At 43.8% G+C, this 14608-nt stretch overlaps 1 protein-coding gene across 13 annotated transcripts in view; it reads right to left on the bottom strand.

The window, feature by feature from the left end:
• The window catches only part of GPBP1L1 (GC-rich promoter binding protein 1 like 1), a 51516-nt gene that overhangs the window by 4150 nt on the left and 32758 nt on the right, over window positions 1-14608 (bottom strand). For 7 of the 13 annotated variants that reach the window (XM_037906311.2, XM_043521134.1, XM_037906309.2 and 4 more), the window contains 2 exons: window positions 6881-7021; window positions 442-600 (listed from right to left, as the gene is read on the bottom strand). In XM_037906311.2, coding sequence (XP_037762239.1) covers window positions 442-600; window positions 6881-7021 — 300 coding nt within the window. The remainder of the gene's footprint in view (window positions 1-441; window positions 601-6880; window positions 7022-14608) is intronic. The other 6 variants (XM_043521139.1, XM_043521141.1, XM_043521140.1 and 3 more) reach the window with 1 other exon arrangement.

Below are 14608 nucleotides of genomic sequence, written 5' to 3'. Positions count from 1 at the left end.
AACAGTTACTTCTCTGACCCCATTCTGGAGAGGAGTTTTCCTAGGGAAAAATGTTAAAACATTTTAAAACACAGATCAAAAATAAAAGGGCATTTTAAAACAGATAGTTGGCAGGAATGTACTCCGGCACATAGCAGCAGCCTAGAATGGAAGCTATTTGCAATTCTCTCTCTTGTGGCTACTGCTCAGGAAGCAGGATTTAAGCTACTTCTGACAGTCAGGAATCTCCTTAGTTCCAGTACCAGAAGCCTACATTTCTCAGTCAAGAGAAGGATAAGTTCTACTCCCAACTGCCATGTGGCTACTTGGCAGCCATGTTATCGCTGTGTAAATATGAGGCCCCAAATTTTATTTTATTTTTTTTACACACTGGTATAGTTTCTATTTGAAGTCCCTTAAAATACACAATTCCCAGGAAAGAGAAGTGGGCAGTCCTCTTACATCCTCCAACTTGTCACATTCTCTGTTCTCTGTGATCTCTCCATTCCTGTCATCTTTCAATGCCTTCAGGAATTCACTTTTCTTATCGGCGGTGCGACGCATCAGCTTAGTCAAACGTGAAGAACTGATCTCAATGGGAGGGGTGGTGCTGGAAGGACTCTGGAGAAGTAAGGTGGAACACATTAGAGAACTTACCAAATACCAATTGAAGAAAAGCTGGGTCTGAGCCCTGTTCAGGGTTTTTGTCCACACCTTTTAGTACTTTATCTCCTGAGCTGACTGGCAATTTCCTACGAGTACTCAGTTCAGATTTCTACCAGAGAACTTGGCTGCACTGTTCCAAATCCACGCCCTTTCTCCTCACCAACCTGGAACGAATGTCTCCAACCAATTCTTACTTTCTTCTGCTGTTGCAACTGTTTCTTCATCTCCATTAACTTAGACAGTCATGAATTTAACATGCTTGTTCTGCTCCTCACATAATATGCTTCCTGGTAATGTGAGCTACCTCACAGGCTCCCCATTCAGTTAATTCCATCTCTGCTCTTGGAATGATGCAGGAATATACTGCTGATTCCTGCCTATTAGCAAAATCATTCCACCAACTCCTGTTTTCCATGCCAAATAAAAAGTCTATCCAATTAAATTAAACAAAACTGATCTCCCGTGGTCTTCAGCAGTATTTATGACATGTGGTGGTATCTAATAGTATGGCAGCTAGCTTTCAATGTAGTTAACCTGTTTCATTTTTATAGGTGGGATTTACAATCAAAATAAATTGGGGTTCTAGCCTCCTGACTTCCCCTCTGCCTGGAGTATTTGTCTGTGGTATTCATGTCTGGTGGTCCTTGCAGAAGACAGGAATCCTATTCTCATTAGTCTTGACTCTCCACTGAAAGGAGAGGTCACAATAACATCTTGTACACAAAACAATCCCTTTCCTTCACATAAATTGTGAAAGGAGGGAAAGAGAAATCAAAGCATGTAAGAGAACCGAACAGGTGCATATTTAAATAGTTCCTCATTGCAGGAATTGAAAGAGCCTTGCAGCACCATTTTAGATGTTTTTCTTGCAGCTGAAGTGTTGCCTACAGACAATCCTTAGGACGCCAAAGAAAACTACTTTGCAAAATATGCTTACAGTACAGCATACAATCCCTCTGAGCAGAAAAAAAGGCAAAGAAAATGGATCTCAAAATATTCAGCTGCTTGGATTCCTTATTCCTAAATTACATGTAATGCGAAGATGAAAGGAACCTCTCCTGGAGAAATGTATGCTATAAACCCTGGCATCATACAGTAACATTCACCAGGCAGTTATTCCAGACAACATCTAGTACACCACTGAGAGGAGCAAACAGGTGATTGTGAAACTTCCAAAGTTCGTCTGAGTGACTGTCAGGATAAAATGAAATCCAGAGTAGTATTTAAAATTCTCAGCGTGGTAATTAGTGTGACTGTCCACGTGACAGACTATAACTGATTGAATAGAAGAGACAGACTAAGAACATTTGACATTTCTAGTTGACTGGAATACCCATTTAACATGGACAGCCAATAAAACTTTTAAGCTCCATGCTAGAGCAGCCCTTTTCAAAGACACCGGTACAGAAATGCCAACATACCAAGAGCTCAATTTTACAAATTTTAAGGGATAAGCAAAGCAGCTATAACCAGTTTCTCAAATTCTCCACCTTAACTTTGACTACACAAACCTTTCAACAGATTTATAATAAAACCAAAATAAGTGCACACTGCTTATTGATTGATTTATTTTACAATCATTCTTCCTACACTGCCTCTTCTAAGTCAGAAAGGAAAGACAGGTGTGTGGGTCCCAGTATTTAACACCTGGCGGTATCTGAACCCAGAGATCTCATATGAAAGAGTGAGGCCTGATATGCTGAAGTAATGAGTTTTAACAATGACAAGTTCATTTTCAGTACTTTGCCTATAAGATTGTAGCATATTCTCCTAGGGGAAAACAGTGGAAGAGCCATCCCTTAGGTTTTTAAAAGCAGACTGCATAAAGCACTAAAAGTGCACTTATAGGGAAGAATCTTACACTAATCCTCAGGGACATCTCGGAGGACTTCTCTCGCTAATTCCCAGGACTCTATGGTAATGTCAGTGTTCTACTTTCACACAGCTTCTCATTTTCAGAACATTTTACAAATGCTAACTGATCACCCTTCAACACCTCTGTAAGGTAGTTATTATCGCCATTAGACAGATAGAGAAAGAGGCAGAGGTTAAATTACTTTTCCCAGGTCAGTGGCAGAGGTTAGATTAAAATTCATGGGTCCCAGGCCTGTGTTTAGTCTAAGATTTAAAAACATTGTTTGACAAAGAAGCAGGTGAAATGAAAGTCTAGGCATTACAGCTGCAAATGCTCAGTTGTAGCTTGGACAAACTTAAATCATTTCCAGTTTAACTGGATATAGCTACTGACGTTATGGGAACACAGGATGGAGCGACTTTCAAACGAGTTTCTTCTATTAAAATCTACTAACCACTCAGACAAGGCTGGTGGAAGTTCAACTAAGAGTGGAACTTTCATAGCTTTTAAGTATTACTGGTCTCTGTAGAAAGACTGAATTACAGGCTCTCTCTCTTGTCAGGTTAATACCCTACATCAGGGGTGGGCAAACTATGGCCCACGGGACCATCCTGCCCAGCATCTGAGCTCCCAGCCGGGGAGTCTCGCCTCCGGCCCCTCCTCCCGCTATTTTACTCCCCCACAGACATGCCGCCGCGCAGGCAGCACGGCTTGCACCCACCCACCTCCCAGGCTTTCAAAAAAGCCTAACTCCTGCTCTGAGTGGCCTGGTACGGGTAAGGGGGGAGGGCAGTCAGGGATGCGGGTCCTGGAAGGGGGTGGTCAGGGACAAGGAGTGGGGGAGGGAGGGATGGATGGGTCAGGGGTCCCAGTGGGCCTGTCAGGGGGTGGGGGTGTGGATAGGGGTTGGGGCAGTCAGGGGACAGGGAACAGGGGGGTTGGATAGGGTGTTGGGTCCCAGGGGGGCGGTCAGAGGACAAGGAGCAGGGGGGGTTGGGTGGGTCAGGGTTCTGAGGGGGGCAGTCAGGTGGCGGATAAGGGGTGGAGGCCAGGCTGTTTGGGGAGAGACAGCCTTCCCTACCCATCCCTCCATACCATTCTGTAACCCTGATGTGGCCCTCGGGCCAAAAAGTTTGCCCACCCCTGCCCTACATCCTTGCTGGCCAGAGACTGACAGCAAGAGCAGCCTAGGACAACAAATTACAGAGGCTATATGCAGTACTTATTGTACTGGATAACAAGTGCATTTAACTTTGTTTTGATATTACTTACCTGAAGGCGGAAGCTTATCTGAATTATGTATTTATGTTCCAGTAGTGCCCAAAGTGTGCTAGGTGTTGTACAGACATAAGGGAAAACAAAGTCCCTACCCCAATGGGCTTACAATCTAAAACAACAAAGAGGTATGGTGAGGGGAAAGAATACAATATAAAAGCAAAGTTGTCAAGGAGATGACTGGCAATTTTGTTATTTCCATGGGGTTTTTTTATTACATAAAAAAACAGAACTACTCATCTATATACCCATTATTAGTCGGCTATTTCCTCATTTGGAAACCTCAATTTTGTTTCTCTGGAGTCTGGACTTTGACCAAGAAATTTGGACATTGACAAAGAAATAACTGACTACCCCTGGTGTAGGGGTTCAAAAATGGTGAAAGTTCAGAATGAATAAAAATCTATACAACTTCAACATCCACGAAGATGACAAAACCTTCCCAGGAATACTTCTGACCTCAAAACAAAAAGATTAAGAGAGACAGCCTCCTCACACGTGAAAGATTCTCAGTTTCGTAATAGCAACACTTCTGCCGAATATGCAGGGGGGCATTCACCTCTGGTGGAGTAAATACATCACCATTGTTTATTAAAATTAAAGAACAGTATCAAGATATGACTTGTTTAACTTCTTCCCCCATTCCAAATTATTTAAACTGAAAATTTAAAGATATAGAAAATCATGGCCAAATAGTGACTAGCAATTTTGAGTGTGTAAATCTTTGGTACCCAACTTGACACCTTAAAGAGAGCAGATTTTCAGAGGATGGAAAGGTGGCATTCTAAAAGATCAGATCCCTTTTAGGTCATTTCTTGAAATCTTGTTTAACTTTTCCATAATTTCTGTTTAACCTTTGGTAATTTACTCAGTTTGGACATAAAATTGACTAGCTTAATTTTCTGATTTTTACACACTAACACAAAGCCATAGTGTTTTGCTTCCCAACAGTGCAGGGGAAGTTTTAATGTAAAATTGTTTAAAATTAATGGAAATGCTTATTTACTAGGGTCTGTAAGTAAATTTTAGCCCAAACCCAGCATTTTGGATGTAAACTACTTGGAAAGCAAGTCCCTTTTAGAGTCCTATCACCGACACAAGTAAAGGGCAGAAGAGGCTACCATGAATAGACTGGTGAAATTCTAGTAAATGTTAAGTCCAAATAATTTTCCAGACACTTAATCTATAAATTAAAACAACCTTATAGATGAATACTGGGGTACATTCTCCACCATCAACACTGACAAACACCAGAGTAGCTGAAGAGGAGCAGTACACACATCTGTACATCCCAAACCTTTTGAACTGTTCCCAGAGCTCACCACATGCATTGCTAGGAAAGAGCTGTGAACTGGAAGAGCAAGAACACAAGACAACCTAGCACCCTATTTTAAACAGTGGTATGGAATTCAGGTCTTGTATGGTGTAAATTCTGGTGTGCACTAGTGTGCCATGCACTAACCAGCCTGTGGAGACCCTGCTAGCACTGAATCATAGAATCATATGACTGGAAGGGACCTCAAGAGGTCTTCTAGTCCAGTCCCCTGCACTCAAGGCAGGACGATGTATTATCTAGACCAGAGGTGGGCAAACTATGGCCCACGGGCCACATCCGGCCTGTGGGACCGTCCTCCCTGCACTTGAGCTCCCAGCCAGGGAGGCTAGCCCCCGCCCAGCCACTGTCCCCCCCCCCCTGCAGCCTCAGCTCACCGTGCTGCCAGCGCTCTGAGCAGCGTGGCTACGAGCTCCTCCCGGGCAGCGTGGCAGGCTCTGGCCAGGCAGCACGGCTGCCAGTCCTGCTGCTCTGAGTGGCATGGTAAAGGGGGTGGGGAGGTTGGTTAAGGGGCAGGGGGTCCCAGGGGGCAGTCAGAGGACAGTTGTATTGGATGGGTTGGGGGTTCGGGGGGGGCACGCAGTCAGGGGATGGGGAATAGGGGTGTTGGACAGGTGTGGGAATCCCGAGGGGCCTGTCGGGGGACAGGGGGTGGATAGGGGTCAGGGCAGTCAGTGGACAAGAAGCTGGGGGGTGGGGGGGAGGAGGGGAGGAGGAGTTTGGATGGCTCAGAGGTTCTGAGGGGGGGCAGTCAGGGGGCGGGAAGTGGGAGGGGGCCAGGCTGTTTGGGGAGGTACAGCCTTCCCTACCTGGCCCTGCATACCGTTTTGAAACCCCGATGTGGCCCTCAGGCCAAAAAGTTTGCCCACCCCTGATCTAGACCATCCCTGACAGGTGATTGTCTAACATGCTCTTAAAAACCTCCAATGACATTGCTCTAAGAGTTCCCTAGTGTGTGTTAATGTAGTCCCCCATTTTAAACTCTTCTGAAATGTATTCATGTTGGGGAACTTTTAGTGTGCACCAGCAGGGTCCACATGATCTAGTTAGTGTGTGACACGAACACTCTAGAATTTACACCCCCCCCTCATGTGGGCTAAGAGTATGTCTTCACTAGCAATGTTACGCTTTAATGTGGCCATCTAGTTGTGGCACCAGAGCTGGGAGTGTGTTCTCCTAGCACTGTAAAAAAACCCACCTCCACGAGGGGAACAGTTCCCAGTGTTGGTGCACTGTCTACAGTGCCACTTCCCAGCGCTGAAACTTGCAGCGCTCGGGGGGGTTTTCATACCCTTGAGTGAGAAAGCTGCAGCGCTGTAAAGTGGCAGTGTGGACAAGGCCTAAAGCATTCTGTAGAGAAGCCCTCAGCATTAACTTTCAGTTCACAGCTCTCACATAGCAGGGCTAGTGTCTGCACTCTGATAATGCAGCTGATGGTCTGGACATTGTTTCTGGGCATGCCCAGTTAGTTCCCATGGTGCTCTTAAAATGTAAACGCAACCATACCTTGTATGATGGTGATGAAATTACAGCAGACCTAGCCAAAAACTGCCGGCAGCACACTCTACATCAAGACAGACAGACTTCCAAGAGCATTCCCATTAACGTACAAGGGGACTTAGCTCAACATGCAAAGACCATACAAGTGATTGAGTACTCTTCAAGTGTTCAGAGCTGTATAATATGAATAGAAGAGCTCTCATGGTACTTAAATTATAGAAAGAAACATTAGTTGGAAAAGGTCCAATTCTATCCCCAACCCAACCCCTTACCTCTTTGGGAGAGGTGAGAACTGAGCCACTCGCCAGTACCGCTGGTTTGGTTACAGACACCGGACTGGTAAAGGCAGAGTCACGGCTGGAGGAAAGCGAGCCTGGTTTATGTTCACTTCTGTTAGCTTTCCATGGACTTGGCTATATTGAAGAGAACACAGTACACTAGACAGTAATGGTATGGCACAAGAATGGGTTGCTTGCAAGTGGTAAAAAAATCATAAAGCAACATCAAATTGACTTTACAAGGTGTCTGATTAATTGAACAAATTATCTTCTCCTGCTCCAAAAATGGTCTCAAATCCCCCTCATCTTAATCCTGAAAATCCCCCATTCCTGCCCTGCTGAACCACCCAGCCCACATCAATACCCTGTGACTGCTTCACAGCTATCACTGTTCTAGCAAAGGATTGGTTGGGACTATTATGAACATCACTAGTTGGAGGAGTCACCATGGAGAGATGCCATGTATCCCACAACTGTTCCCAGCACAGGAAGTGAGAGACCATAATAAAACTCAAATTTCTTACACAGTGCTAAATACCACCACCAAATATCTTGCAGCACTCAACAGGAGCTTCCTCTGGCCAAGGGGAAGAAACTCTAAGACATGAATGCAAGACAGCAATTGCCCATGTTGCAAGGAAGATACTCTTAATCCCCATGGAAGGGTAAAGGAACAAAATAATTTGACTGCACCCTGTTGTTAAACAAGACACAGAAATCAATGGATATACTAAAAATCCAGACAAGAAGCCCCAAAACTTACCGAGTGAGAAGCCAGGTGACTGGAGTACAAAAGCACGTAAACCAGCCCATTTTCTAAGCCAATCCACATGTAACTACGCAGAGTGGGGCAACTTCACCCAACTAGTATCCACCATCAGGATATATCTGCATCTATTATTTGGTGGCCAAGCAATAATGGCAGTTGCAGAAAGCTGCCTCATGATAAAGGTCTTCTACTTGGAAAAGTATTATCTTGGACCTCTCAGCCACCAAGGACAAACCATGCAACAACAATCCCAAAATGAGAGGTATGGCACCAAGCAGCACAGGAACAAGAGAGATGAGGAATAATAATTTTTTTTTAATTTTACAGTTTCATTTTAACTATTCTGTATTTCTGATATCAATGCTCATCCAGGATGTATCTGGGATTTAAGTTAAATATGACTCTAAAAGGAATAACATACTTTGCAGAAAAGGACAGCAGAGGCCACTGTTTCTCCATATTTCCTCATTTGTTACCTTGGTGTATTTTTCTTCCTTCTTATATTGTGCTGTCTCCTCTCCCTTGCTCCCCCATGGGTAAAAATCAAACCCCTCTCCCCATTCCCTAATCAGAAGGGACATGATGCTGGAGGTGGACAGCCATCGACATGCCACTCAAAACTGAGGAGAGAAGCCTGGGCTGGCACACTGAGGCCCGCAGCCCTATTATACTTTTGACTTTTACAATGTCCAGCTACATTAGCAGCCCCACAACGAAGGGCAGGAAAGAGATTTTCAAGGAGCCACCAGTAGTTTTATTTGCTATGCAGCGCTATGCTTGCCGTGAGTCAGGGGAAGCTGCATCAACATGGGGTCCTGCACCTTCCATCTCCTACTTGATCACATCCTCTGCTTTTGGCACCGCCCGTCATTGACTAGTCTGATGTCTCCCCCACAGGTTAGAAAACTGATTTAGATTGTAAACTTCCTGGGGTAGAGATTGTGCCTTCATTCCTGAATAACCAGAGTGTACTTCTTGCACTACCACTTAATTTACAGTAATCAAATAGGAACCTCAGAAAATGGCAGTCACCTCAAAATGTCAATTTTTGCTCAAGAACCAGAAGGCACAATTCTCCAGTTTGTATTGACGATGAGGAGTTTCTGTATGGAAGACCATAAGCAGATTCACATTATATAGAACACTCATCCCCCACCCCAAAAAACTCAACACTGGTGAAATGGATTTCCACCTTTTTCACAGCTTATATTTCAAATCGAGTTCCTGTCAAACTCTCAAAAGCCAAATGTAAATTGTCACAGCACCCCCCTGGTGAGGCACAACACTAAATTTGGGGTGTGGGTGTTCGATTGTAAGCTCCTGGGGACAGATATCATATTTGTGTTTTGAGTTTGTACAGCACTGAGCACAACGAAAAGCCCTAGTCGTAGACCAGGACCCAGGCACTACAATAATATAAATACTTGGAATGCTCACAATGACACTGAGGCCCATTGATGCCAACAGGTTCATTGTTCTTTACAAGCAACTGTCTCAGACCTGACAAACTCACTACATCTAATATACCACTTTCACAGTATTTATTAATGAAGGGTAGCATGTGAGGTCTGTACTAAAAGCTCTTAATTTATCAATACTCACTGCAAGATGTGTACACAGGTAATATTTAAGGAATAACCTAACTGTATTGAAAACTATGCCTTATGGTCCTGGAGTAAAAAAGTCTGTCACCAGAGAATCATGTGTTTTGGTGATGGCCCATTCAAGCAGTTGTCGTCCTCACCCGTCTCTGGTTAGCTGGTGATGTAATGCAAGGTTCAACTGTCTACCTTTGTCCCATCCCAGAACAGTTGGAAAACTATCAAAGCCAACTGCAATCAATCAAAATCACTTGGCGGTAAAAAGGAACAGTGTAACAGACAGGGGATCACCGGACTGTGAATAAAAACAAAAGACAGATTCACTATATCAAAGGGTGGAGAAAGATGCACTGAATCCATTCGCTGAGGAGACATATTGTTGAGCAGGGAGTGTTCAGTGAAAGATTGGATTCTGGTTCCTGGGAAACCAGTCAGCTCTGCAACAGACTGAACGATGTGGGGAAAAAGTACTTTATTAGATAGAAAAGGTAACTATTAAATGTAGACTCTAGTTTGAATTTTATGATTTTGTTTTGTATTGTAAACATTAGTTTCCATCACACACTCTTTTCTAGTGGAATTTATACTCTCTCATACTAAACCAAAAGAAGGTTTATAGAAGTGTTCAGTGCTGTGTGTTACACAAGAGCTGAGATTTAAGGTAAAGCAGGTAAACTGGGGTACATTGTTCCTTTGGGAGCAGAGAATCTGGGACTTCCATGAGTAGCCAGCGTCAAGGGCAGGATACCACAGAAGAACATTTCAAGGGGACTGGGGTGCACATTTTGTTAACCTGCAAGTCAGAGGTGGGACTGCCCTAGCTCAGAGTGTGTTTGAGTGGCTGACAGGCCAGCAGTGTTAGGGAACTGACACCCAGCTACCAGAGGCGAGACTCCTTCTCACTGGAGGCAGGAGGTAACAAGGTGACTCTCAATCCTGGGTACCCTGAACACTCATTTTTGCATCATTCTGCACAGACTATTATGGCTGTCCCCTGCTGAGACAGGATGCTCAGAGGCTGCTAATGATTATTCATATGGCTTCCACCAAGAGGCAGTTCAGACAGAAACCCAAAGAAAAATCCTTCTGGCTAGTTTTGGGGGGTAGGTGGGGTGGGAGAAGGTGTAAGTGCAGAGCAAGCACTCTAATGATTAGAAGGTCAGAGGCATGACTTCTGGGTTATGTTTATAGGCGTGACACCATCTATGCTGCTGTACGCCATAGTGTAGATGCATATCACACTGACAGATAGGGTTTTTGCCCTTATTCTAGGAACTACACCTCCCTGAGCAGTGGTCAGTTGAGCTCACTATATCTACCCCATGGTTTAAGGCCAGCATAGCTGCGATGCTCAGGGATGTGAATTTTTCACTCCCCTAAGCAATGTAGTTATGTTGATCTACATTTTTAGGGTAGACCAAGTCTAACACAGTTCGACCATGGGCAATTAATCTATCTGTGTCAGTTTATCCACCTGAGAAATAGGAACCTGTGGTAGTCATTACCAGAAGATGTTGTGAAGGCCAAACTATAACGGGGTTCAAAAAAGAATTCGATAAGTTCATGGGAGGATAGATCCATCAATGGCTATTAGCCAAGATGGTCAAGGATGCAACCTCATGTTCTGGGTGTCCCTAGCCTCTGACTGCCAGAAGGTGAGAGTAGACGACAGGGGATGGATCACTTCATGATTACCTGTTCTGTTCATTCCCTCTAAAACACCTGCCATTGGCCAATGTTGGAAGGATACTGGGTTAGATGGGTCATTGGCCTGACCCAGTTTGGCCATTCTTAAGTTGGAATAAACTCCTTTCAGTGCCGCTGAGCATGTTTTAACACCATTTAGCGCTGCTATAGCATTTTTCATTCCGTTGTGCCAGAGGTAGCTTTTTTAGTCATACAGGTCTACAGAGCCTTATGGATATAACCCACCCACCTACCCGCCCTGCTGCATCTTTGAAAAAACAGTTACTGAACAGGATAGTAACCACTGTTCTTTGAGATGTGTTGCACACGTTCATTCCATTCTTGGTGTCAGTGTGCCCAGCATACGGCTGTCAGAAACATTTCCCCTCAGCAGTACCCATGGGGTGACGCAAGCTCCCGCTGCTGCCCTGTACCACTGTGTGCAGATATAAAGGGCAGAGCTGTCCCCAGGGCCCCTCACTTCCTTCTTGCTGGAACTCCAATGCAGAGGAGCAGAAGAGGGTGGGTTATGGAATGGACATGCACAACAGGCTAGTAACTGTTTTCTTCTTTGCGTGACTGCACATGTGCATTCTACTCGGTGACTCAAGCCATAAGAACAGGAGGTGGAACAGGAGTCTATTTCAACGAAGACTGAAGAACAACTCGTCCAACTCTAGCATTGTCTCTGGAGTCTTAAGCCATAACATAGCGGGAGGCAAACATGTGGACAGAGGACCAGGTTGCCACTCTACTAGTGTCCGCAATTGGAACTTGTGCCACAAAGGCTGCTGAGGCCAACTGCAACTGTCTTGAATGAGCTGAGATGCTGTCAGGTGGAGTGACATTAGCCAAGTCATAACACATGCGTATACAGGATGCAACCCAGAAAGAAATTCTCTGGGTAGAGACTGAATGGCGTCTTACTCTGTCTGCCATTGCTATGAACAGATGGGAGGATATATAGAAGAGCCTGGTTCTGTCCAGGTAAAGTGCTGAGGCTCTCCTGATCTCTAAGGTATGCAAACGCTGTTCATCCCTGTTCATATGTAGCTTTGGGTAAAATATGGTCAAATTGTCTGATATGGAAAGAAGAAACCACCTTTGAGACAAACTTTGGATGAGGATGCAGCTGAACTTTGTCCTTAAAAAAGGATCTTGCATGGATGCCCCAAAATTAATGCCTGTAGCTCCCCTACTCTTCTGGGAGAGGTAATCACCACCAAAAATGCCACCTTCATTGATAGATGCAGCAGAGAGGAGACAGCCAATAACTCAAATGGGGAACTCGTAAGTCTTTACAATACTAAGTTTACATCCCAGGGGGAACTGAGTCTTGCACCTGAGGATATAATTTGAATAAGCCTTTTTTTTTTTAAATGGACATCATTGGTAGAGCCCTGCACGGATACAACATTTGTATCTGCATCTGATCCGCAAAAATGATCCATGGCTATAAAGCAGATATCCACAGATTTGCAGGGCTTTAGACATAAAATTTGGATCTGCATCCATCCACAATCGGAAAAATGGTGAGCGGATGCGGATATCTGCAGATATAAAGCTGATATCCACAGATTTGCAGGGCTCTCGTCATTGGAGAAAATAGAGCAACTGTCCACTTTAGAGCGAAATGGTGAAACAGCTTCCAGATGTACCCTGATGGAACTAACCACCAACCCTTGGTGTTTTAGGTATAATAAGTAGTCCAGAACATGTTGATCTTCCATACTGCTGAGACCAGATGGAAAAATTCTTCCATTTATAGAGGTGCATAGCTCTTGTAGAAGGCCTTCTATTATTTAGTAGGATCTCTTGAAAGTCTTTTGAGCAGGCCTGCTCTCTAGTACCTAGCCATGAAGCATCCATGCAGTTAAGTGAAGGACTGTAGGCTCAGGTGGAGTAGGTGACTGACCCTAGGACAGTGGTTTTCAAACTTTAGGCTGCATACCTCTTTCCAAATAATGTAGTCTACCACATACCCATCTGAGATAGGCAGGTGACATGTGGGGGAGGGGATGCCACGCAGGGTAACTGTGAACTCATTGGGTCAGAGACCGTCTTTTATACATGTTTATACAGTGCCTAACATGATGGGGCTCTGATCCCCAACCTGGGACCTATATGCATTACCACCATAGAAACAGCAAATGATTTCTAAACTGGCTAAATAACTTTACAGACATTCCTCTGAATACTACAGGAATAAGGCAAGGGGTACACTATTAGCCAATTAACCCACGTCTTTGGCCACAGAAGTCAATGTAGGTACAAAATCACCCACACTGACATGCCCTACTGCAATTTTAAGGAAGATCTATGATTCACGGAATGGAAAAGAAAACTGGGATGTCAAAAATCAGCATTTTGACAAGTAGGTTTAGTTGTCCAGTTTATGTACCAGAATCACACTGCTACTTTACATCAGTCAAAACAATTGCTTCATTTCCCCAAGTGCTCTTCTAAAATTCCATTTATCAAGGGTATAATACAACTAGTTTATGAACCTATTAGGCCATATCACATCAGGATCACAACACTAACAAAACCCACAAAGGTTGGGATTTTCAAGTGCCTAAAGGAGCTAGGTGTTCAAACCCACTGAAATTCCATGTGATTTGGACACAACATTCCATTAGGCCCCTATGAAAATCTGAGCATAAGATACCATTTTCTAGGCACAATGAAAAGAAGCTCAGCGTCTGGATAAACATCCAGTCAGTAAAGCCCGATTAAACTGTGCTATAGTCTCACAAGGAGAAAGACCCATCACTTAGGACATTTAGAATTAGGCAAAACAAATGCAGTGGAGACTATACTGCAGGGAACCACCACATTCTGGAAGGGGGAACTAGATAATTGATCAGCTTTTAATCTTCAATATCTGTGATTCTATGCAATAATGCACTACTGCAGGATGCAGTCATAATATTTACATGCACTTAGGTACTGAAAACACGGATTTCAATCTCATGATTTACAAATCTTAAGAGTAAATTTGTATAGCACCATAATTTGCAAACCTCACAATACATCATTGCTTGCATACAGCGCTAGCAGTTATACATTTCTGCATTAAATAAAAGATCACTGTGCAATGAACAAGCAACAACACAATCTAGTTGTTAAAAAGGCTCTGAAGTAGAAGGCTGAATAGCTAAAACCTGTTCAATACACCAAGTCATTGCAGCTACAGGCAAGGCACCCAACCATATCCCTAAGTCACCCAAACTGTAAAACTGAAAAAGCAGCAACCGGAAGCTCTCTGAACACCAGAAATTCCATCTTGTTTGAATAGTCATGGGTGATTCCACATGTGGGCTGACTGCCTAATAATTTCTGATTCTACAGGTAAGGAATTCTTTACAAACGGAATTTTATAAATAGTTGTGATTCTTACAAAACCCGCCTGTCAGGCCAGCACTGGTGTGCTACCCCAAAACAAGCCGTAAGACCAGAATTTTTTAGAACTGAAAAGTGATAGTCATTCTAATCATGAAGGTTCTCTCTGGTGTCTGTGGGAGAGGAGGGACCAGCTGAATTTTAAAGAGGACCTAGAAAGGTAAGAATTGTGTTCATGCCTTCTGCTCCTTTACAAATCTCTGAAAAGGGTTTTTAAGGAGAGTTTTCTTTTGATTGTATTTCATAAAGTTTAAAAAAAAATCT

This window comes from Chelonia mydas, chromosome 8, assembly GCF_015237465.2.
Source record: "Chelonia mydas isolate rCheMyd1 chromosome 8, rCheMyd1.pri.v2, whole genome shotgun sequence".
Taxonomy (NCBI): domain Eukaryota; kingdom Metazoa; phylum Chordata; order Testudines; family Cheloniidae; genus Chelonia; species Chelonia mydas.
The sequence above is the reverse complement of the archived record's forward strand: the minus strand, read 5'-3'. Positions and strand labels throughout refer to the sequence as shown.